The sequence below is a fragment of the Symphalangus syndactylus genome, chromosome 8 (assembly GCF_028878055.3).
Source record: "Symphalangus syndactylus isolate Jambi chromosome 8, NHGRI_mSymSyn1-v2.1_pri, whole genome shotgun sequence".
Taxonomy (NCBI): Eukaryota; Metazoa; Chordata; class Mammalia; order Primates; family Hylobatidae; genus Symphalangus; species Symphalangus syndactylus.
In genome coordinates, this window is record NC_072430.2 from 27,053,732 (window position 1) to 27,077,933 (window position 24,202).

Below are 24,202 nucleotides of genomic sequence, written 5' to 3' on the forward strand. Positions count from 1 at the left end.
CCCCTGTCTCTACAAAAAAATTAGCCGGGCATGGTGGCATGTGCCTATAGTCCCAGCTACTCAGGAGGCTGAGGTGGGAGGACTGCTTAAGCCCAGGAGTTGGAGGCTGCAGTGAGCTGTGATCATGCCACTGCACTCCGGTCGGGGCAACAGAGTGAGACCATGTCTTGAAAAATTGTGTGTATATATTAATTAAAGTTAGGATAAATAGGTTCTATTCCTGTCTCCATTACTGGCCCAAGGAAAAATCACATACCTAAACCTGGGCCTCAGTTTCCTGATCTATAAAATTAAAAGGAAAGACCAAATAATTTTTATAAGAGCATTAAATAAAAGAATAGCTCCCCCAGGCTCAGTTAAGCATCACTGTGTTAGATCCTAGGTGGGCCTACCATGCTCAGTCTCTCCTAAGAATAACCATGTAACAGACAAATGACAATACTTGAGGGGTTCCCCTATTTCACAAAAAGTGCTTACGTGTGGTGTGTTCCAAACGCAATATCCAACTTTGCCTAGGATGAAAAAGAAGTCATTTATTTAACAACAACTCACTAATATCCATACCTACTGGAAATTACATTAGAAACCAATCAGGCCAACTTTTTTTTTAAAACTATTTTTACTGATCTCTACCAGACAAGCCCTTGAATAACAAGACAGCTTTTATAATAGCATCTAGGGAGGCTCATTAAAAAAAAACAACAAAATTTTGTTACCCAGAATGATTCAATATACACTACATTTTTAATTACTGTAATTAGGACTGAGAAGCCTAAATTCTTTAGTTGACAAAAAACTAGTAAAACAACTGAGTCTCTATGCAAAGTTTTAGATATTTGGCTTATACAAAAATTAATGGTACACAGTTTTCAGGGCATATTTAGAAGAAACACTGACGGCCAGGCGTGGTGGCTCACGCTTGTAATCCCAGCACTTTGGGAGGCCAAGGCGGGCACATCACGAAGTCAGGAGATGGAGACCATCCTGGCTAACGAAGTGAAACCCCATTTCTACTAAAAATACGAAAAAATTAGCCAGGCGTGGTGGCTGGCGCCTGTAGTCCCAGCTACTTGGGAGGCTGAGGAAGGAGAATGGCGTGAACCCAGGAGGCAGAGCTTGCAGTGAGCTGAGATAGAGCCACTGCACTCCAGCCTGGGTGACAGAGCGAGACTCCGTCTCCAAAAAAAAAAAAGAAACACTGAAAGTGGTGGCAACATAAAGACTTAGGATGTTAAATTAAAATAGAAACGTTCTTATATTAGCATAGCAAGTGCTGAAAATAAAAACATATGAAATCCATTTTCATGTTATAAAACGACACCTTTACAAACTAATGGAGGGTATGTATATAGAAAACATGTTATCTAATACCCACTCATGCCAGATCTTGGTTAAGCAGAATATGTCACAAGATGCAGGTTATGAAAGAGTTTAAATAACCGTAAAAGTTTCACAATTAGGAATGCAGTACATGGGCTCAAATCCTGCCTTCACAACTTTGTACGACTCTGGAAAATACATCTAACTCTATGCCTCAGCTTTCTCCTCTTTAAAACAGTACCATTCTGAGATCCAGAGTTGTTAAGAATGAGATCATATACGTAAAATGCTGAGGAATGGGGGCCTGCATGCAGTAGGCACTCTACAATCATGGCAATCACTACTGCAACCTCTCCCCACTACCTACCACAGCCTCCTTACCACATGACGTGGGTGAAACTTTGCTGGGGGCAGTAATGGGCAACTGGAATACACAGGTGAGTTACAACACAGCTCCTGTTTGGAGTGGAGATGCTCACAGACCAGCACGCACCTGTGCATTCTGGCCACAGAAGAAAGTGCAGGGAACTCTATTTCATGTTTTCAAAATTACCAAATGAGAAGGAAGACTGCCACTCTGTAAACTGATATTTAGCTGAGAAAGAACAATGGTCAAGAGACCTGGCTTTTGTTTAGTTTGCGACAAGTTACATGCTTCTGGGTAAGTCTAAGCACAAAAAACAAGGATAACAGCTTCAACAGATATTGTTTACTGGGTGCTGTTTTTGGGCTAGTGTACCAAGTCCTTTAGTAAACTCTAGGATGAACAGCATTAGCAATCAATTTCAAAGATAAAGAAATTAGGTGACAAGCCAGCGACAAGCCCAGAATAAATGTTGTAGACTAAACACTTGTGTCCCCCACCAAATTCATATGTTGAAGCCCCAACTTCCAATGTGACTATTTGCAGAGAGGGACTTTATAGAGGTAATTAAGGTTAAATGAGGTCATAAGGGTGGGATCCTCATGATCCTGATCCAACAGGACTGGTGTACTTATAAAAGAGCTGCCAGACAGCCTATGTGTCTGTCTTCCTCCCTCTCCCTCATGAGGACACTGTGAGAACGTGGCCATCTATAAGCTGGCCCTCACCTGGAACTGAATTGACTGGCACCTTGATCCTGGATTCCCAGCTTCCAGAACTGTGAGAAATAAGTGTCTGTTGTTTCAGCGACCCAAGTCCAAGAAAAGTTACCCAGGTAATTTTGTTATAGCATTCAAGCAGACTAATACACACATGTAGAGCCGGGACTGAGCCCAGGCAACGTGACTCTGACCACCACAAGGTCTCAATGTCTGCCCTTAGGTCCCACGTTTGCAAAATCGGTCAGCAGCCACCGATTCTCTGACTAATGTGTCTCAGTTTAAATGACTCACGTTGCTAGAAAAAGACTTTATCTTACAGACAAGGTATAAAGGTGCTTCAAGAGATCAGGAGGACACAATCCTGTACATCAGCCTAGAGTTGGGAGCTGCTTCACAGCTCTTTCCAAGAGGTTTGGAAGAAGCGGCTCACTATGCCCTCTGGTGGCCAGCCTGGAACCACTCTCCTAAACTAGTACAAGTAGGTAATATTGGAAAAAGACTTTATTTCCATTCATTTAGTCACTGGTTTTCAGGATTTCTGTGTCAGTTTACTGCCCACTATAAGGTTTGATGGGAGCTATCCTACTGCAGTCTAACCTCTTATGTTGCTGGAAATAGAAGCAAAACAATGGAATTTTGGCAACTGCTAAGCAAAGGCACATCCATGGGCATGATATGAGCCCATGCTGGATAGAAGGCATTTTTTAAATGACAACTCTATAAAGTGCAGTGGGTTAAATCATAAGGAAAATGTTATGAGGTATGTTTAAAACTGACAAGATTGAGCTCTTGTACTGTATTAATCTTAAAAAAATACAAAGGTATCATATATAGTTGGAAAAAGAGTGATACAATGAGTTGGAATTCTTACATCTTTGTGGATGGGGAAAAAAGACACTAGAAGGAAAATGAGAAAAAAAAATCCAGAAAGGATGTAATTCACTCTGTCTCTGTACTCGCAGAGCAGAAATCTTTTGCCAATTTCACTAAGCTAACGATAAGGAAAGAAATGGGCTATAAAAAGCATCTTTCGTGTTTTCTCATAACGAACTAATACAGCCAAAAGAAATAGGAAAAGGTGTCTATTACACCAGCTACTTCATAACCACCATTTACATAGGAAGTAGTTATCATAAATGTGAGAAATTCTTCTGTATTCCTTGTTTTCCTTTCTACTTTGCATGTTTCTTGCTCAAAATGCCACGCGTAATAGAAGATCTTTTTAGATGATGAGTCTAAAGAAATGGGTCCTAATGAAAGTCCAAGACTCACTGGCCACGTTGTATGCTAACTGCAAAGTATTAGGACAAAATTATGGGAATATATAAAGAAACTGGGCAATAACCGTTGTTTGGCCTTTGATATGGTTTGGGTCTGTGTCCCCACCCAAACCTCATCTCAAATTATAATCCCCAATGTTGGAGGAGGGGACTGGTAGGAGGTGATTGGATCATGGGGGTGGACTTCCTCCTTGCTGTTCTCATGATAGTGAGTTCTCGTGATATCTGATTGTTTGATAAAAGTGTGTAGGTCTTCCCCCTTTCTCTTCCCTCTTGCTGCGGCCAAGTAAGATGTGCCTGCTTCCTCTTCACCTTCTGTCTCAACTGAAAGTTTCCTGAGGCCTCCTCAGCCATGCTTCATGTACAGCCTGCAGAACCGTGAGCCAATTAAGCCCCTCTTCTTTATAAATTACCCAGTCTCAGGTATGTCTTCATAGCGGTGCAAGAACAAACTAACATAGCTTTCTTTTCTGCTTTGCTTTGGTCCTAGCAAACCAAGTGGATATGCCTTTTATAAGACCACTTATGTCTCCACATTGGACTTAGATCATACACAGCATACGACTCACATAGTTTCCTAATGGTTTTTTTAATCTATGGGTGTCTCCTGTTTAGACCTTAGGTGCAACTTATGTGGAAAAAAAAAAAAGAACTACAGTTGAAGGACTACCATTGAAGTGTCAATGGCAGCTAATATAAGTTACACAACGTGTCACAAAAAACTACAAGTTTTAAGTTGTACTCACATGATAACTCACAAAAAGAAACCCATAGCCACTGAACTACATCCAGAGGACCTGTTCAGTGTTGAAACCCAGGTTTCGACAGGCATACTGACAAGCTACATGCAACCAGGGGAGCACTAGCAGGTTGTGGAAAGACTCAGAATCCATACTACATTGAGTAAAACTGAAGAAAGAGAATGTTTGAATCAGAGAGAGAAAACTAAGGGAGACAGGACAGATCACTTTAGATATATGAATCACTGACATGTGTAAGATGAAAGACTTACTTATTTTGTGTGGGAATAATAAGGGGAAAATTAAGACCAATGAGTAGAAATTAGGAGGAAGACTTCAGGCCCACAAAAAGAAAAACCTTTCCAACCCTGAGGAGTACTACGAATGGGATGCTCTATCTCAGGAAGTGTTTAAGCTGAGGCTAGACAAGTATCTATTGATGACTGATGCTGGAGAGCAAATTTCTGTGCTAGGTGGGAGGGTGGACTAAATGTCTAAGTTTCCTTCTAACTCAGACTATGCATGCCCTCCAACAGCAGTAAGTGGCTTACCTGGCAGAGAGAGATGTTCTCATAAGGCTTGGCCTGGGCATGGAGGTGAGCCTTAGCCTCTCGCTTATCACCATGCACAAGCAGGATTGGCGTCTTCCTAAAAAGAGAGCATTAGTATTTAATATACATCATTCATGGCTGGGCACGGTGGCTTACACCTGTAATCCCGGCACTTTGGGAGGCCGAAGTAGGTGGACTACCTGAGGTCAGGAGTTCGACACCAGACTGGCCAACATGGTAAAACCCCATCTCTACTAAAAATACAAAAACTAGACAGGCATGGTTGTGCGTTCCTATAATCCCAGCTACTCCGGGGCTGAGGCACGAGAATCGCTTGAACCTGGGAGGTGAAGGTTGCAGTGAGCTGAGACTGAGCCATTGCACTCCAGCCTGGGTGCCAGAGTGAGACTCTGTCTCGAAAATAAATAAATTAATTAATTAAAATACATCATTCATGAAGCTGGACTTGCCTCATTAAGGAATGCTAGCTTCCTTATCACTTGATATTTGTTTCTGGCCTTTGTAGTGAGTGAAGACAGGGCTAACACAGAGCAGCGAAAAGCTAATGTTCATTTACCAGATACCTTTATAATGGGGCTACATGGCTTGATCCTGCAGCTCTGTTGTAATACAGAGGGGTAATGACTCAAGAAAGTCCTTGAATAATTATCTTCTTTGGCCCAAAAGGGCACATAAGTAGCTCTGTGTTAAAATATTTAAGTCCAAATAAATTAAAGATATATAATAATCATTATATAATATAGTGCTTTTTTCTTTTTCTTCTTTTGGACCACACGGTGGATTCATTTCACACCACATCTATATTCACCAAACTCCTCCTGTGTGCTATGTACTGAGCTAGACCCAGGATACAACAGAGAACAAGCCCAGGCCCAGGCCCACAGCATGACGCAGCTTCACTAATGGGTGGTTAGATTTCAATGAAACAGAGCCCAAGCTATGTTGAAAATGCTATATTTTTGAATTCCAAATATAATATAAAAACACTCTTCAAGAATACATTAAAAAAGCTTTTGAGGGATTCTTGATCTTTCTGATTAATTCAAAGCAAGATAATCCTTAGAAATAAGTATATTTCTACAAGCTCTCCCAACATAACAAAAACTGGATATAAGCAATCAAGAAAGATAAACAACCGAACCACTTCCACATTTATCAATCACACTGCAGAATGATTCTCTACCATTCACAAAGGAACAACAATCAACTAGAGAGAAACATCATGGAAAATGTACTTCCAGTACTAATACCTCACTACCTCTTGCCCAATAGCTTTATTCTAACATGACAGGTAAAATAAAACTATGAAACATGCACCTGTGATTTTTAGAAATTAGGTAAGAAAAACAGAATAATGTAAGAAACACTCGTGCATCTAGTACCTAGAAATAAAAAATGTTAGATCAAGTCATCTTATAAAAAAAGATTAAATATGACTGATAGAAATTGAAGTCCTCATTAATTCTTTCAATTTATTGGTTCTACGACTTATTACAAAAAGATGGCACCTAAAGAACAGCATACTGAGATATAAATCCTTATGATCTGAATTTTTCTACATACAAATTCTGGATGTTACTTAAACTTACCATTTAAGTCACTCCTCATCCTTCTAAGGCTCGTAATAGCCTTCCCAAGATGCATTTGGCAATAAGGGGATGCACGGAGATGAAGGACACTTTTGTCCCTTTCGTTATTGAGAGTCCAATGGATACTGTTATTAGTGTGCCAGGGCCTCCAAAACAAAGTACCACAAACTGGGAGGCTTAGACAACAGAAATATATCATCTCACAGGTCCGGAGGCCAGAAGTCCAAGATCAAGGTGCTGGCAGGATTGGTTCCTGAGGCTGTGAGGCACATCTGTTCCAAGCCTCTCTCCCAGCTTCTGGGAGCTTGGCTTGTAAATGGCATTCTGTGTCTTTACATGGTCTTATCTCTGTCTCTGCACCCAAATTTCTCTTTTTATAAGGACACCAGTCATACTGGATTAGTCTTCATCCTAATGCCCTCATTTTATCTTGATTACCTTTGTAAAGACTCTATCTCCAAATAAGATCACATTCTGAGGTACTGGGGCTTAGGATTCCAACAGATCATTTTGGGGGGTGAGATAATTTAACCCATAACAGATACAAAGGAACTGCAGTCTGAACTTTGCCAGCGCTCTAATGGGGTGACAATTTGATTTCAAGGTCTTTAAGAAAAGGGAGGAAGAACAGAAAATGCCAATGTGACACCCAAGGATACTACTGCCAGGAGGAGCCAAGGCAGAAACTGCTTGTTGCCTCCAGACAGCCATTCTCTCCTCCTTCCCTAACAAAAGGCTAAGTCAGGAAAAGGTGTGCTAAGCTAAAAGACATTTCTAGCCTCTTTTAGAGCTGGTCAGCATGCAGCTGAGCTCTGCTCAATGAAATAGATGCAGGTGTTGTGTGGGACTTCCAGGAAGGCTGCTCTGACGGGCATAGCTGGAATGTGGGCCTTTTTGTCCTTTTCCTCCTTTCCTCTTCCTGCTACCTGGAATAGACGAGTAAGCTGGAGCTCTAGCTGCCATACTGGGCCACGAGGTGACTCTGAAGACTGAAGTCACATACAAGGATGGTGGAACAGAAAGGGTAGGTGGATAAGTCTCTGAGAACCCTGGTGCCCCCATCTAGACCATAAATGTTTACCATCTGAATGTGTCAGGCTGGAAACAACTTCTGTCTTATTTAAGCCACTGTTATTTTGAATATTCTTTTACATGCAGCTAAAACTAATTCTGTGTGTTACAGGTCAAAAAAAAAAAAAGCCCCAAGTGCCAAAGCTGCTTGAAAAATTTTAACAGCATTTTATCTACTGTTAATGTCAAAGGTTTCCACAATCTGATGCCCTAAATGTACCAAGAATTTTGAGGACCCTGACAATCATTTTTTGTGTGTTTTCCTCCATCCTACTTGATGTTATGGGAATCTGCTCCGTAAATGTGTTAGAAACAGGGAAGGGTGGCACCTCACTGTGTGATGCCCTATTTGGTCTGTATTGCCTAACATGAGGCTGATGAAGTGCAGGCAGAAGGCAGAACTAAAAATCCACCACCTCCAGAGCCTAGATAACGGAAGACCACAGATATAGCCTCCTTTCCTCAGCTCAGAAACACAAAGGGATCCTCAAAACAGAACAGCATTGATGTGCTACGGAAAGCATGGTATGCTGGCCGCATGTTGGCACATTCACAGATCTAGAAGGTATGTGGAGATGGTATTTTCCTTCATATTAAGACTGGACATAAAGTTCTGTTATTTGAGTTAAAGCCTGTCCTTATCTACTTCCTGAAAGAGCACAGAGGAAAATGCTAAAATCTGTAAAAAGAATGTGTAGGATTAAATAGATCAAAGAATGCTGTTTTCCCAATATAACTTAATGTCTGTATGATTTCAACGGTTTCAAAAGAAAAACTCAAAAAAAGATGAGTGGCTTTCGCCTGAGAAATACAAATCTTATGTGTCAAAGCCTCCTTACAGTTTATAGTGTTGTCTGTCACCCTGAGGACTCACCTGAACTCTGGTGGATACTGTTTTACGAGCCAGTCCACGTCAAAGCAGTAGTTAAACTAGATGGGAGAAAAGAAGAGTAACTAAGCCATGGGTAATTCTGCCAAATGGTTCATAAGGAGAATTGTTTAGTTATTACATTTAAGGAAACTCTAAAATAGTGATACACTACATGTATTATTTATAAACCTAGAGGGTTATGCTGCAATACCAATAAACCTGTAATTTATCTTAAATGCATGGTTAAAAGAACCTAAATGGAGCCAAGTACATGAGATAACAGGTTCCCAGGAAATTATCTCTGCATGTTTTGGCAGCATCTGTACTTGTCCGCAGGGTGTTATTACATTATGTCTAATAGCCCTGAGATTAATTTAAATAAAAGGACTTATAAATGTATCCCTTTTCCCCTAGGTGATTATAAAAAGACAGATACTGAAGACAAAGATCCCAGGACTTTCAGAAAAGAACATTTCCTTTATTAGCCAGCTTTGTACACAGCCACCTGGGACCAGGCATTCACTAGGCTTCTAATAATCACATCTTAAATGCAAGTTCTGTACTGGTCTTACCCATGGAGGCTCCTCCCCACACCTGGGTAATCCTGGACTTAGTAACTCAATCGAGCTAACAGGGTATTTGCAAATGCTCCCCACCTTCCAAATGGAAACCAGGACTTTCAATGCCAAACCAAACATAAAGGAAGCCTGCCTTTCTTCAGGGACAGGGCCCTTTGTTTGGACCACTTACTTGCAGGTCTGGACCATTACATGATTTATCAAGTCAAAGGGACCAGCTCAGTCAGGAAGGACCCACTGAACATGAAAATTCACATTTTTCTAAATTAAATCAAACTTGACTTGGCCTTCACTACTCTATCCATACCTCACCACTCTATGCACCAGAGTTAACTCAGTCCCATGAGTTAATCAGTATCCCCAAAAGAAGTGTCCCATTCTAGTCTTTCAAGCTGGAATGTCCAAAGTGACTTCTTGGCCAGTGGAGCCTGACTTGAGTCAAATGCTCTCCTGATAGTGACATCCCCATTCTATGTTGATGGCCATGGATTCCATTACTGTGGCACTTGAGCCGGTCTCCGGGTATGTGCCATCTCAATCTTTGAACGGGACTGAGATCCCCAAACTACATCTCTCATATTTTCTTATGGAGTTGTTTAATTATCTGTCTACTTTCACCCAAAGAAAAAACAGCTTAAAGATATACTCACCTGAGCTGAAGAAACAAGCGTCCCAAATAAAGGAGATAAAATATCTGAGAAGACAAAACATATATCAAACTCACACTCACAAAAATCCTCTAGTCATAATAATCACTACTAACTCATTCAACAGTCACTGACAATCAAGATCTGACTCAGAACACAGTAAGCTAAACAGTTACTACAAAATCAGACTTTAATGTTTCATAAAATTCAAAAAAATTTTCCCTATGGTATTTAATATTTATCATATTTTCTTTTATAAAACAATGCAAAACTAAAATCTACAACTTCAGTACTGAATGATTGATCAAGTTTAGAAACTCAATATGGACAATAATGATACATATTCTTTTCAGATCTCTGAACTTCTACCTCCTCCAAGTACCCATTCAAGTCCCTCTCCAGGAAATCTCCCAACTCAAGACTAGAAAAACTTTCTAGAAAGATTTTATAAACCTGGACAGTTTAGAAAGACTTTCCAGAAAGATTGGAAAGCACTTGTGGCCTGTGAACGAAAGGACAGAGGCACTCACAATTCTAAACTCACATTCCTGGTGTTCCTGGTCATCTCTAGGGAAGTCCCACTTTGTACCCATTCAAGCTTTATGTTAGATAGGTTGGAAAGCTCACTTCTCAAACCATACCACGAGAGGAAGTACATGATCATCATGACCTTCCATTACAACAGCCACACCTGTGGAGACCTGTTAGATGCCAGGCAGTATTCTTGGCACTTCCCATATATTACTTACTCCTCATATCCATTTTCTAGGTGGGGTCTATTATTTCTATTTTATATAGGAGGAGCATTCTTAGGAGGCTGCCCACAGACACACAGCTAGGAAGGGGTAGAGTCAGGGTTTGAACCTAGGCTGTCTGACTCCAGCATCTTCGCTCATACCCACTAAACTGCCTCTGAGAATTAAGACCGGGCTCATTCATTTGGCAAATATTTACTGAGTGCCTCCTATCTTCTGGACATTGAGCTAGACGCTGGGGTAGAAAGATTTTCAGAGAACAACAACAAAAAAAATCGTGAGGAAGTTTCTACCTTATTGGGAGAGTTGCAGAGATAAATTGCAAATATTCTTCCATTTGCCCCCACCAGCATGTATTTCTACCCTTCTAAATTTTACCCATCTTTCAAGGGCTTTTTGAACTCCCCCTTCCTCCATGAGATCTTCTAAACCATCTACAATTATGGCATATGGTAGAGTGCTACAGCAAACAGCATGGATTCTGATGACAGAATGTCATTACCAGCTCTATGACCTTGGGCACTTTTCTAAAGTGCAGATGCATTACTTATCCAAGGAAGACAATTGTAACATCTACTCATAAGACTGTCCTGAGGATTAAAGAAAAAAATATATGTAAGAGCTCCTATCATGTTACCACAATATCTTGGTGCTAATAGCCAGTTATTTTATTATATAGAGCAAAACTTGGCAAAATTCTCTAAGTATTTGTCAGTCTGTCTCAAACAAACAAAAAAACTTGACAAAGTACCAAGATAAGAGATTCTCAAAAAGAAAACAACCTGCAGTATGGAATACTCCAACATGTATACATCACACACAATATACAATTATATACTGGATATATATTAAAAAAACCACTGCTGACAGTGAACATTACTATTCTTAAATATAGGACAGGAAAAAAATCTGAAATAAGGGCAATAATGTTTATTGTATCTGCCATGTGAATATATGGTCACTTCATATATTTGCTCCCATTCTTCTGCATTTCCAGTTTAAAGATGAGCAAACTGAAATTCAGAGAATGTTAGGTCCTGTGTTAACAATCCATACAGCAAATGAGTGGTGAGGCCAGAAAGCAGATTCTAGAGCTCCTGCTATTCCCCCTGCAGGTGCTCCCTGAGGAATAAGGAGAGCAAACTAAGGCCATCTTTTGATCCATAACTGAAACATCTATTTGCACTCAGGCACTATTTTGTTTTTTCTTCTTCTTCTTCACCAGGAACTAAAACCAGGCTTTTAAGCAGTGGTTCTCAAACTTGACTGGGCAGTAGAATACCCTGAAGGGCTCGTGAAAACACAGACTGCGGGATCTCACCCTCAGAGTCCAATTTAATGAATTGGGAATGGGGCCCGAGAATTTGCATTTTAACAAGTTGCAGGTGATGCTGAGGCTGCTGGTCCAGGGCCCATGGAGAACTACTACTGTTGTCAAGTATTTGCTACCTTGTTGATAAACTGTTACTCATCAAGCTTAATCTTAAAAAGTTAAATAATGCTAAACATTGTGCTAAGTGATACAAGGGGTTGAGCTACAGGGTTTTGAGAACACATGCTCTGCCTGAGTTAAGTAAACAGTCTGCTGTTATACTAATGCACTTGCCTGTCAAGACTTTTTTTCCTGAAAGTAGTTAAGAACACAAAGAAGAGTTCTCAGAAATCATTCTAGGCTGCCCTCCTTGCTTCATGGAGGAGAGACTCTCAAGGGCAATTCAACAGCTCCTTGACACCCAGCATCCTCTTACCCTTGATGTGGAGGGCTCCGGAGTTATACTTTGGCTTAACTCCAGAGACTCTAGTGAGGTAAAACTGGAAGGGGTTCCCTTTATCCAGCATGTCCCAAATGTCCTGGCCCTCCCCTGACGTCTCATACTCGTCTTCCTCCTCTTTGAGCCTGTGGCAGGCGGGAGGGCCATGATTTTCAGTTCTTTGGGCAGCGCCGTCATTGGGAGCAGAGATGTCTTTCTCCTTTTTGATCACCACTTTCTCAGCCTGCTTCTGCGGCATTTCTGGCTGCAGCTCATCATCACTGCTGGACAGACACCAGCCGAGGTCCTCCTGGGAACCGCTTTTCTGCCTTTTAGGAGGTAAAACTGAATCTGTATTGCTGAATTTCACAGGTGATATTTTCCTCTTGTGTGCGGCTTTCCGGGCCTCAGAACAGGTGTACCTGGGCTCATTTGCTGCTCCTTGCCTGGCACAGGGAAGAGAAGAGGTAGACGGCTTGTCTGGTTTTGGCTTTTCTTCCTCACTTTCATCACTACTAGATATGGTCCACCTCCCATAATTGCCTTCCTGAGACATTATACTCCTGGAAATGAAAAGTGGAAACATCAGCATTTCCCATTCATCAGAGCATTGGTAAAATAACTTTATTGCTCTCAACTTCCCTGTCAGATGAGCTGACACCTTCCAGAGGCTGAACCACCTAACACCAGCTGCTTTTTGGGTGTTTATAAGCACATTACCAGAATCCACTATCAGATTTTGCCAAATCACAAGCAAAAGTCCTGGTCACCTTTCTTTTTTGTTCCCCCTTTTTTTTTTTTTTTTTAAACAGGGTCTTGCTCTGTCACCCAGGCTGGAGTGGTGCAGTGGTTCGATCTCAGCTGACTGCAACATCTGCCTTGGCTCAAGCAATCCTCCTGCCTCATCCTCTCGAATAGCTGGAACTACAGGCACATGCCACCACGTCTGGCTAATTTTTTTTTTCTATTTTTTTTGGTAGAGACAGGGTTTCACTATTGTTGCCCAGGCTGGCCTTGAACTCCTGGACTCAAGAGATCCACCCACCTCGGCCTTCCAAAGTACTGGGTTACAAGTATGAGCCACCATGCCCGGCCTTGTCTTTCAATCTAAACTTTGTTCTTGGATGTCCTAGGAAAGGGGGTTGAAGAATGCATCAAGACAAATGCCAAAATAAAACAAACATTCATTCTTGACCCTGAAACTTCCAATAAGCCTTTGGGATTAAGGTCCATTTAATCTATGTTCAATTTACAAACCTAGCCTTCACCCAAGTACAGGCACCCACAGGACTTCAGTGATTATGTATGTCTTACTTCCCAAAAGACAACCCATTTACCATAAAGCTTAACAAAGTCTTCAAGAGGAATGCCAAATGACCACTTAGGTATGTACATTATTTATACTACTTCCATGAGGACCCAACTAACTCAAGATATAATTATTCTATTGACTACATCATAAATCTACTAAAACCTGAACAGAAATAACTTGTACTAAAGCAACACATTTTTATTTTTTAAGCCACACAGACAAATTCTACTTTCTTGTTCTGAGAAGAGGAAAGTAAACGAAAGTCATTTTTGGTGTTACCTACAAAATCTCGTGAATTCAGTGGTAAAGGACTATCTAAGTAGACTTTCCAGACAGCTAAAGAACAGTTTCTCAATGTTATACTTTTAACATTTTAGCACAAGACCCAGGGGAAAATTACAAAACTCAATAGTCTGTGCTCAGATTAACAGTATCTTCAAGTTTTTGCTGTTTTAATGAGGCTGAAAAAGATACACTGAGTGGAGTAAACCAAGATGGTGACACTCCCTTCACAAAACCTACATTCCCCAAAAAAGAGAATTCTACATTGTTCTACATCAAAAGATTTGCAAATAAATACATATGCATATGTCTCTAGATGAGAACTAAAAATAAAAATCTTGGCTAAGGGGACCCCAAAGAAACCTTAAAAACTGAGTTCCGGGCCATGATGGGATGGGAGCTCAGACATGCCTGTTATATCCCCTCCCTTCTGTGGTTTAAACACAACTGACCAGAGATCATAAGACTGGCAGAATAGATTCTGTGCCAATATGACACCAAATCATAAACAAGACCTAAGGCCATGCCAAGCAAGGGTTAAATCACACACTGCTACCTTTAAAGAATAAACTATGTTCTACCTGCCACAAGGTTCTTTTTTCTTCAGCAGCTAAACAAGCACTGGCCTGGAGATAAGTAATATCTGAACAATTGCAGCTCACCTACTGCCAGATGCTTAACTGACCCCTCTGGTTCCACAGGCCATGACTGCAGCTGTCATTGGACAATGGACTAACTTTCTCCTGAAAATAAACCAGACTGGTTCTTACCAGTCCTCAGAGGCTGAGCACTGAGTGCCTCCACACTCCTCCTTCACCTTTTGACAGAGGGCCGAATTATAATTCATTCAAATGTTAAGTCTCCATCCCAAAGTGAACACGAGATGCACAAAAGACACAGGTTTGCTCATTACGCATGCACACATGCCCCCCTTGGTGAATATTCATAGCTCCTCCCACACCTGTTGAATACGTATACTTGGCCAACCCATTCAGTATAAATCCCTGTTCTACCCACTCCTCCCCGGGATGCCATTAAAGGTCTCTGCCTGAGGCTGTGCTTTCCAGCCTGTCAGGCCACATTGCAGGCTATAGCCCTTTATAAGAACTAAGCTCTCCTTTCTAAATGTATAGATCTCATAATTTTTCAGTGGACACAGCAGGGCAGGGCAGGGGAGGGTTGGAAATACTTTAAAGATATCTATCCCTTTTCATAATTTCTCTCTTAACCTTTTTCAATTAACTACCAGTCAAGTTAAGCAAGCCTTCTGTAAATTACACATTTCAAGGAGCTTTTATGCAAGAATGCTTCAAGACAATAATCTGGCCCACTCTTCATGGCTCTGGGTCACTATTGCCCCACCCGGCATGAACACACTATCTCACAGCCAAAGCCTTATGGACAGTAGAGAGGGCTGGGGCCACTTGCTCCTGTAATAGTGACCCTAGACTGTCTGGCTCTTTTGAGCCTTCATATCTGCTTTCTACAAGTTTCTATTCATTTCTACACTCTGTCCAGCCCGCTTCAAGGGGTTGTTAAAACTCATAGCATAGGTATATTTTCCCTAAATTGTTTCTAATCTAAGGGTTAAGAAACTAGATAACTGGGTCTGTAGAACTGTATTGTCATGGTTAAAGGGGTCTGAGTGCCCAGTTTCCTCCATGAAAGAGATTCAGATTGATTTATTACTCAACACCTACTTAAGCAGCTCAGAGGTGTTTTCTTAAATGTGTTTTTAATCCTTCCGGTTTAAAAAAAAAAACCCACAAAACCTTAGGCTCCTCCAGTGTTCTAGAGTCTAGAAGTTGCGGGATAGAGGTATTTAAGCTGTTACAATTCACTTTGAAGAAACTATTTCAGTGGCTACAGTTTTGTGACTTTGAAGTTATTTAGGAACAAAAGAACCACCTTAGGAAGAACCACTCTCTGAATGTCAGCTCTAGCTTCCTTTGAATTCTACAACAGTTCTAAACCAAGGCGGTGAGTAATAGAATCTTCCATTACAGTCCTCAGGCTGTTCTCTATAGTTACCTTGCCCATTCTAAAGCAAACAGCAGGTGTTAGTTTTTGGTGAGAAAGGATTCAGCTTCCACTCTCAGAAGCAGTCGCAGAATCTTTAGAGGCTACCATAACAAATATGGTTGCCTGCATTATATAAATAAAATGGAATTTCCAAACCCTGAGAATTCTGTAGGTAAAATCCTTAGCAACTCTGTGAATTATTTAGAGAATTTCAAAGGTTTTTAAGTTTTATCATTATCTACATTTTCTAAAACCATATAGAAGTGGAATTCCCTCCAACAAAGTAGGACAAGTGGGTAAAAAAAATAAAACGAAGCTTTAAAAAAGAATTTTCTAGAGAACAAAGCCTTTTTTGGGGGTTCTGCTCTATAAAGTTTTGGACCTGCTGAAACTCAAAAATATGCCTGAGTTGCTTATTACAACCTAATACAATTTATTGGGTTACAATTTAGTGCAATAGACTGATAAAATTGTGTCTTGTTAAGTGTAGCAGCTTACCAACCTCTTTATGACATCAAGGCTCACGCCCAGTTGGAAAAGAACTGCTAGTAAACACCAATATCAAACTTTTACTTTGGATAACTGGTCACCAGTAACAGAATTTACTTCCCTCACAGAGGCTCTGGTGCCCAGCATTTCAGAGTGCTTTGTAATGAAGTCATATGGTTTTAAGACATCTAGAACCCGAGAGCTTTCCTTCAATTGTTTATCATCTGTCTTCCCTGCCTGGGCAGTGCTTGGTAGAGCATAAATCTAAAGTCACACTTTTTGTAAGTGGTACTGAAAGAATCAGAATACAATATAGCTGTGTTGATTCTGAATCCTGGCACTCAATCAGAACAGCACAGTGTTTCCTAAAGTGGAAGTGATTGGGACCTGACATTATGAAAGTACCTCCCTTTCCATTCCAATCCAAACTCCCTGTTTAAATCAAGAAGAAAGTTGTAGTGTTGTAGAAATGCTTTTAATCTTGATTTTGAACAAATAGCAGGGTTTGGGCTCTTCTGCAGGCACCAACAATTTTGTTTACCATCAACAGAAGGTATCTTATGGCTACATTATACTTGAAATAGCAAAATAAAGTTTATTTTATGTAAAAGAATGATTGGATTCAAACAAAAATATTAAGTATATGATAGTCTGTGATAGCTGTGGGAGGCAGACAAATCCCTAGGCAGATAGGGGCAGGGCCCCAGTGAAACCCCACCTGCAAACCAGACAGTTTAAAGCCTGAAAGCCAAGCTACAAGTGTTGGATAAATCCACGGACCGGATTGATAACCTCTCTTCCCACTTGGTATGCTTTCCTCTGATTAATCCCCACCCTTCACCTACTTTACATATACCTACCCTTCCCTAATTGGTTTTTTACATTGTCATGCCCACCTTTGAGTGGTGCCTTTGTTTTAGCCTTTTTTGTATACTCACAAACCAATCAGCACACTCTCCCCCATTCTGAGCCCATAAAAGCCCCAGACTCAGCCACACCAGTGAACTGCCCACCCTGGGGTCAGGGCAGGAGCCATCCACTTGGGGTCCCATCTCTGCTGAGAACTGTCTCATCACTGAGTAGAACTCATCTCTGCCCTTTTCCCCTTCAGTTGTCAGCCTAACCTCATTATTCTTGGACGCAGGACAAGAAATTGGGACCCGTTAAACAGCGAGTGCAAATAGAGCTATAACCCTGTAGCACTCCATTCTGCTGGTGAAGCAATGGGAGAGGGAGCTGCTGGCTGCCACACACCCCCATTCATTGGGCTGCAGATGGCGGGACTAAAAGAGCTGTTACTACATCCCAATTTGCCTGGTGTCTCCAAGTGTTTGGGCACCACTGCATCCCCCTCATCTGGACACCAGAAGCTGCTACCAGAGTCACTTGCCATATGCCCAGGCCATCCACAAGCCCTGCATGGAGCCTGCAACTGGGCCAGCACTTGGAACAGCCAGCCGGGCCTCCAGGCTTGCTCACTCACTCACACACCCACTCCTCATGGCTGAGCATGCAGTCATAGTGGCCACAGGATCTGGGTGGGGATGAAAGACAAATGCACTCTGCCAGGCTGAGTGGGCAGTGCACCTCCTGCAGCCAGCCCAGGGCTGGAGGTCTCCAGCTGGCGAAGTGGCCCTGAAAAAAATCCTGTGTCATATGTGTTAAGAGAATAAAGCAAACTGGGGAGAAGGCAGGTGAGTGTGAGTGAAATTTGGCAAACACTGCACTAACATGAAAAATCTAAGAAATTTTCCCACCAAATGCTAGCTCAGCACACTGTTAGCGCTTTTATTAAGGACTTTAAAACATGTTGTGGATATAAAAGGGTACTCCATTTAGAGCTACTAGTGTTTCCTCACTCCCCACTATACGAGACCCAGCTGGGGCATTTCTCTTTAACCTCCAGCTGCTCCTTCTCATGGAGCTTAAAGACCATCAGCTGGGCCTGGGAGCCACGCTCCTCAGTTGAGTTCCTGTGTGGCCAGTAACAGGCAAACATGGGCCCTTGTCCCAAACCCAGCCATGACTAGGGAGTAAATGTGCACTTGGGCAGGTTAGTTAACTGCTGAGCCTCAGTTTTTTAGTCTGTAAAATGGATATCATGCTTACCCCCGGGAGTTCATTTATTCAACAACTTACTGAGCAGCTATTATGTACTAAAAACTGGGAATGAGGCGTTAACAATATAGTTTCTACCCTAGCAGAGCTAATTTCAGGGCAGAAGAGACAGACCCACACATAAACATTTTAATAGCCAAGATGAGTTAGACATTCATTACATTTTATGAGACAGAAAAATAGGGGTGGCCTTTGGAATATGCTTAAGAAGTAACATATAAATGAGACCCAGAGGGCCAAAAGGAACCTGCTGTCTAAATGATGGGGTGAAGAGCATTCCCAAGTAGAGGGATCAGCCTGCAGAGGTGGGACAGAGGTCATAAGAAAGGACTTAGGCAAGGCAGGCAGTGGTCCAGGATGAAGCGGGTGAGGGGAGAAGACTTGTCAAAGAAATTGGATTTTATGCTATGAACAATGGGGCCCCACTGAGGGCTTTAAGAAGAGGAGCCCGACTTACATTTATTTTTTTGAGACAGAGTCTCACTCTGCCGCTCAGGCTGGAGTGCAATGGTGCAATCTCGGCTCACTCCAATCTCTCTGCCTCCCAGGTTCAAGCAATTCTCCCACCTTAGCCTCCCGAGGAGCTAGGATTACAGGCACCCGCCATCAAGCTCGGCTAATTTTTCTATTTTTGTAAGTTTCACCATGTCGGCCAGGCTGATCTCAAACTCCTAACCTCAAGTGATTCACCCCCCTAGGCCTCCCAAAGTGCTAGGATGACAGGAGTGAGTCACCGCGCCCGGCCTTCGATTTGCCTTTTTAATACAACTGTGTGCTCCAATTCTGTGGAGAATGGTTTGGAGACAAAGGAAGTGAGAGGGCTCTTGCAGAAGGCGTTGGGGATGGAGCAGATTCAGAACGTGAAGAAGTGACGACAGCAGCTGCTAACCTTACTGTGTGCTCATTTGGGGCCGGCCAGGCACGATTCGAAGCGCCTCACCGGGTGTAAACTCGCTTCACCCTCAGGACAACTCTATACTACGTACCGTGACGGTCCTCTTATGCTGGGAAATCGAGCACAGAAAGCTTAAGCGCCTGGCACGTGGTGGGCGCTTTCCTACTCACTTTCGGGGACCACGCACCTGTAAGCTTAGGTCTGGGAATAAAAACCCGAGCAGGGGCCCCTAGCGCCGCGCCCCGGCAGGACACAGGTCTCCGCGGCGCCCGTGCGCGCCCCCTGAGGCGCTGTGATCGAAGGAAACCGAGGCCCCGGGGCCAAGGCGACCCTGCCCCGTCTTCCCGGCCGCGCGGCTTCCTCGCGCTCCGCCTCCAGCCCTGCGGGACCCCAGCAGCCGGCGCACCGCGACCCGTCCAGGAGCAGGATCCCAGGCCCGACCGCAGCCCGCGAAAGACCGCACCGAGTCCGCGCCCACTGCCGCCCAGCACGTACCTCAGGCGCACAGAACCAACGCTCTCCTCGGATCCCGCCCCTTCGGCGGCCGCCGCGCATGCGCGCCGTTCAAACCCTCGGGGCAGCGGCGTGTGCCTCGAGGCCCGGCCCCTTCCCCTTCCGGGGAGCCCATCGCTGGGTCCTAAAGCCCACCGGGTGTTTACCCAGGACGGGGCTGGGAAACCTGGTCTCCCTTAGCTCTTGGCTTACTTCCTGGAGACTTCTTAAAACGAGAGGAGAACCACAAAGGCGTCCCCTAACTTCTCTCTCGTTAACTACTAGCAAGACTCACCCTCTTTACAGGATTCTCATGGCTCAGGCTCCCAGGGCTCCATGCAGCGGCGTTTGGTTTAAAGTAGAGAGAGGATACGCTTAGGTTAAAGGCAGCTGCAAGGAGACCTGTGTCCTGGGAGGGGCTGGGTGCAGACTTTGAAATCTGCTGTAAAATAAAAAGTTAAATGAGTTCCCATCGGACTCAGAACCTCGAATGTCTGTTCCTTCTTCGAAACAGTTGCGTTCTTTTAAAATCTTCTGAGAAAAGGAACTCGCCCCACGTTCCTTGTGTTTAATAAGGATGTTTGCTGTGGGATTTGGGCTCGGTGCTGTTTATGGTATTTACTCTTGGAATCTCTTTCACACTAGGCATCTCTTCCAGAGGACTGAGTGAAATACATTTGTGTAAACATAACGGCTCGTTTCGTTCTTTCATTGAAGATCTACTTTGTGCCAGTCACCGTGCTAGGTGCTAGGGTTATCTGGAGGACAGAACAGATGTAGTAGCTACCCTGGGAGCTCGATCCCAATGACTTGCTGATCTGAACGAGAATCCTGGACGTGGCTCTTTTCGTTTGGTTCTTTTTATGTTTGTTCACGCTCTTTTTGTCTCCTATAATGTTTAACATAGTGCCATAGATCTAAATGATTAAAAGTAACCTATTGCAAGATGGAGGGAGAGAATGAAATAAATCATGAGCCAGGCATTGAACCAGCACCTAGAAGCTCTTGGATTTCCAGCCACGCTCAACGAGTTTAGGGGAGAGTCAGGGGGTGGAGCCAAGTGCTGTGGGCAGGCCTGGGCGCCTCACTGCCAGGGCGGCTCCAAGGAAACGTGATTAAACAAAGGCTCTGGCCAATAGCACTGCGGGATTAACGCGAGTGGCTGGCAGGTTGTCCAATGGGAGGAGACGTCGGAGTTGCGCGGCGAAGTTCGGCTTCCTGAGCCGCGGTGGGCGTGGCCGCTGTAGGCTGCGAGCCAGGCTGGGAAAGCGGTGGTCGCTGATTGGGTTGCTGGGGTTCGGTTGTTGCAGTCGCGCGCGATGTTCTTCTCCGAGGCCAGAGCCAGGTCGCGGACGTGGGAAGCAAGTCCCTCGGAACACAGGAAGTGGGTGGAAGTAGGTGTCTGGAGGGCGGCTGAGCCTCGGACTTCAGCTTGGCCTGGGCCTCTCGCTTCCTCTCCCGCGCCTGGGTCTCACTCTGCCGGGTGTACAGATAAGACCTGGGCTGCCTGTCCAAAGGGTCGTGGTTAATGACTGATCCTGGAGCTGCAGGGCTCCTGGCTCCCCGTCCAGGACTACGGCTACCTCCAAGTTCCATCTCCTTTCTCTCTATATAGTCTATTAATGGTAACCTTGAGTCTGCATCTCTCCCGCCTTTCAAAGCCAGCCCCTTTGCCTCACCTTCCTAACTCCAGGACTGAATTTTGGGTAGAATTTATCTCAGTGGCCTAAATGAATTAATTTGCGTCACCTGGCGGTTAACTCGTTTGCACTTTGAGGGAAATTTCAGGCCATCTTTAAGAAAATTTCAGTCCATCTTTAAGATTTCTTGAGAATTAATATTGGGATAATGAAATTCTATTTTCCTACTCTACTGCTGGGTCAAGTTTTGGATTTTCGAGGTCCAAACTATATAATAAACTAGTAATAAAAACAAACCGTTTCTGTCTCATTAACTAAAGCTATTTAATGTTCTTCAGGTATTTAAAGCATGTGATGAAGATCACAAAGGATATCTCAGCAGAGAGGACTTTAAAATTGCTGTTGTAATGCTGTTTGGGTACAAGCCCTCCAAGGTAGAGCTTTCTTGTATATTTGGGGATGGGGTAGACGATCAAAGGTGAATGGATCCTAAGAAAAGTTCACAGGGCTAGCTTAGGATGTTTATAAATGGCTTTATAAGCAATTTCAGAGATGTGTCCAGTGCTGAATTTTAGCTTCCTCTTAACACCTCAGCCCAGAGATGAAGTAGAAATCTTTTCCACTGGAGCCTACACAAGCCTATCTCACCACCAGGCTGCTAATAACTATTATAAATACGAGATGCTAGAGAGGTGCCAAGAAGGAAGACTGAGAGGGGAGTATTGGTAACAGGAGTTTCATAGTTACATAGGACATGACATAGTCTCTCTCTCGTTTTACTTTTGTTGCTTTGTTTATAAAATACATCCATAGTCACAAAATTAAAACAGTGCAGAAAGGTATAAAGTTGAGCATAAAATCCGCTCCCTGCCTACCAGAGGGTCTCACTCCTAGGGGATTACCATTAACAGTTTTTTGTGTAATTCTGAAATTTTCTATCCATGACATATATATGCATAGTCTTTTATTGAAAACATAAATGGGTAAATATTATGCCTACTTTAACTTGCTTTTCTCATTTAACAATATATCAACCTAAAAGCACACACCACTACCACATTTTGAAATATAGTTGCATATTTTTCTTTTTAGCCAGGTTCCTGTCTGGGGTTATATAGGTGGTTTTTTTTTTTCCTACAAACATTGCCGCAGTGATACACACATTTATGTCCTTGTGGCTGTATGTCTGTGGAATAAGTTCCTAAAAGTATAACTGCTAGGTCATGAAATATGTACGTTTAAAATTTTGTTAGATATTTGCTCTCCAGAAAATATTGCACCAATTCACCAATAATGAGAGTTGAGCTGAGCCTCCATGAACCTCCTACTTGAGTAGGGCAAGTTTCCTGTTCACCCTGTCTTTATGCTTTTCTGCTTTCCTGTTACATTCATTCGAGAGACGACACCCTTCTTGTTAAGCTGGAATTAGTCAGAGTCAAGATATTGTCCAGATTCAAGAAATTGAGCTGCCACCATCAAGCAAAGGGAGCACTCAGAGCTCAGCCTGGAATGCCATCCCTCACTCTCATTAGACCAGACAGCTTGGCAGTTAATTAGGGCCCAGCTGTTCCTCATGAGTGGACTGTGCCTTTCTGTCAGATTGAAAGCCCAACAAAGCCAGGGACCTTGTGATGTCATGCTTCTCCACCCTATTTGTGTCAACAGAACATACTTACTGTGAAGCTGTGATGCACAATAAGTATTAATATATTCTCTTGACCCAAGTAGGTTGCATGAACAGCTCAGGTGGGTTCAGAGTGGCTCAACTACGAGGGGATGCCTAGTTACTGAGAAGCTTGTTATGGAGCTCAGAGAAGTAGTCAGGGCCGACTCTTAGAAATTGCAGCTCTCCTGTTTACCTGTAATCATTTCAGTTGGAATTACAAAGCAGGTCAGCTAAAAAGAGTCAGCCTGTGAATCATTGTATTTAACTTGGATTCACCTGGAAAGGTATCTTGTCTCATTTTTGCCTTTATCACCCTTGAGTCTATGTGGTTTCCATTTTAGAATGAGGAATTTAATGACAGATACAGTGATGTAACATACTGTACATACACTCCATGAAATTTAACAGATTTTACTTTTCATACTGAGGTGAGGTTTTCTATTTTATTTTTTAAGCAAATGAACTATTTACTAACTGCAGTTCGCTAAACGGTATTTACTAATAGCATGTCACCTATAAACTTAGTCATTTGTACAATGAACTTTTATTATGCAAGTGACAATATATAATTTCTGTGAAATTCAACAGATATTTTAGACTAGGTTGAGGTTTGGGGTTTAATTTTTTAATATTACTTTTGAGCAAATGAAATATTTACTGACTGCAGGTCATGAAGCAATAAAATACTTATATAATAAATCACTTATATGTTCATGCAGTTGTTTACATAATTAAGTTTATTTATTTGTTGAGATGCAGTCTTGCTCTGTCATCCAGGCTAGAGTGCAGTGGTGTGATCTAGGCTCACTGCAAACTCCACTTTGCAGGTTCAAGCAGTTCTCCTGCCTCAGCCTCCTGAGTAGCTGGGACTGCAGGTGCACACCACCATACCCGGTTCTTTTTTTTCTTTTTTTTTGTATTTTTAGTAGAGACAGGGTTTCACCAATGTGGGCCAGGCTGGTCTCCAACTCCTGACCTCAAGTGATCAGCCCACCTCAGCCTCCCAAAGTGCTGGGATTACAGGCA

The 24,202-nt window shown here is 42.8% G+C and overlaps 2 protein-coding genes across 32 annotated transcripts in view; one reads left to right on the forward strand and one right to left on the reverse strand.

The window, feature by feature from the left end:
• The window catches only part of TDP1 (tyrosyl-DNA phosphodiesterase 1), an 83,361-nt gene extending 62,453 nt beyond the window's left edge, over positions 1–20,908 (reverse strand). For 3 of the 11 annotated variants that reach the window (XM_063644009.1, XM_055288443.2, XM_063644008.1), the window contains exons 1-6: positions 19,874–20,010; positions 12,258–12,823; positions 9,758–9,801; positions 8,533–8,588; positions 4,978–5,074; positions 478–512 (exon numbers count right to left, since the gene is read on the reverse strand). In XM_063644009.1, coding sequence (XP_063500079.1) covers positions 478–512; positions 4,978–5,074; positions 8,533–8,588; positions 9,758–9,801; positions 12,258–12,816 — 791 coding nt within the window. In that variant the 5' untranslated portion in view covers positions 12,817–12,823; positions 19,874–20,010. Of the gene's footprint in view, positions 1–477; positions 513–4,977; positions 5,075–8,532; positions 8,589–9,757; positions 9,802–12,257; positions 12,824–13,305; positions 13,469–15,885; positions 16,018–19,469; positions 20,012–20,165 lie in introns of those variants that run through there. The other 8 variants (XM_063644011.1, XM_055288444.2, XM_055288448.2 and 5 more) reach the window with 7 other exon arrangements.
• Positions 20,909–21,060: 152 nt separating this feature from the next.
• The window catches only part of EFCAB11 (EF-hand calcium binding domain 11), a 169,818-nt gene continuing 166,676 nt past the window's right edge, over positions 21,061–24,202 (forward strand). For 4 of the 21 annotated variants that reach the window (XM_063644050.1, XM_063644051.1, XM_063644049.1 and 1 more), the window contains exons 1-2: positions 21,061–21,264; positions 21,849–21,944. In XM_063644050.1, the coding sequence (XP_063500120.1) occupies positions 21,190–21,264; positions 21,849–21,944 (171 nt within the window). In that variant the 5' untranslated portion in view covers positions 21,061–21,189. Of the gene's footprint in view, positions 21,496–21,848; positions 21,945–24,202 lie in introns of all 21 variants that reach the window. The other 17 variants (XM_063644055.1, XM_055288457.2, XM_063644057.1 and 14 more) reach the window with 13 other exon arrangements.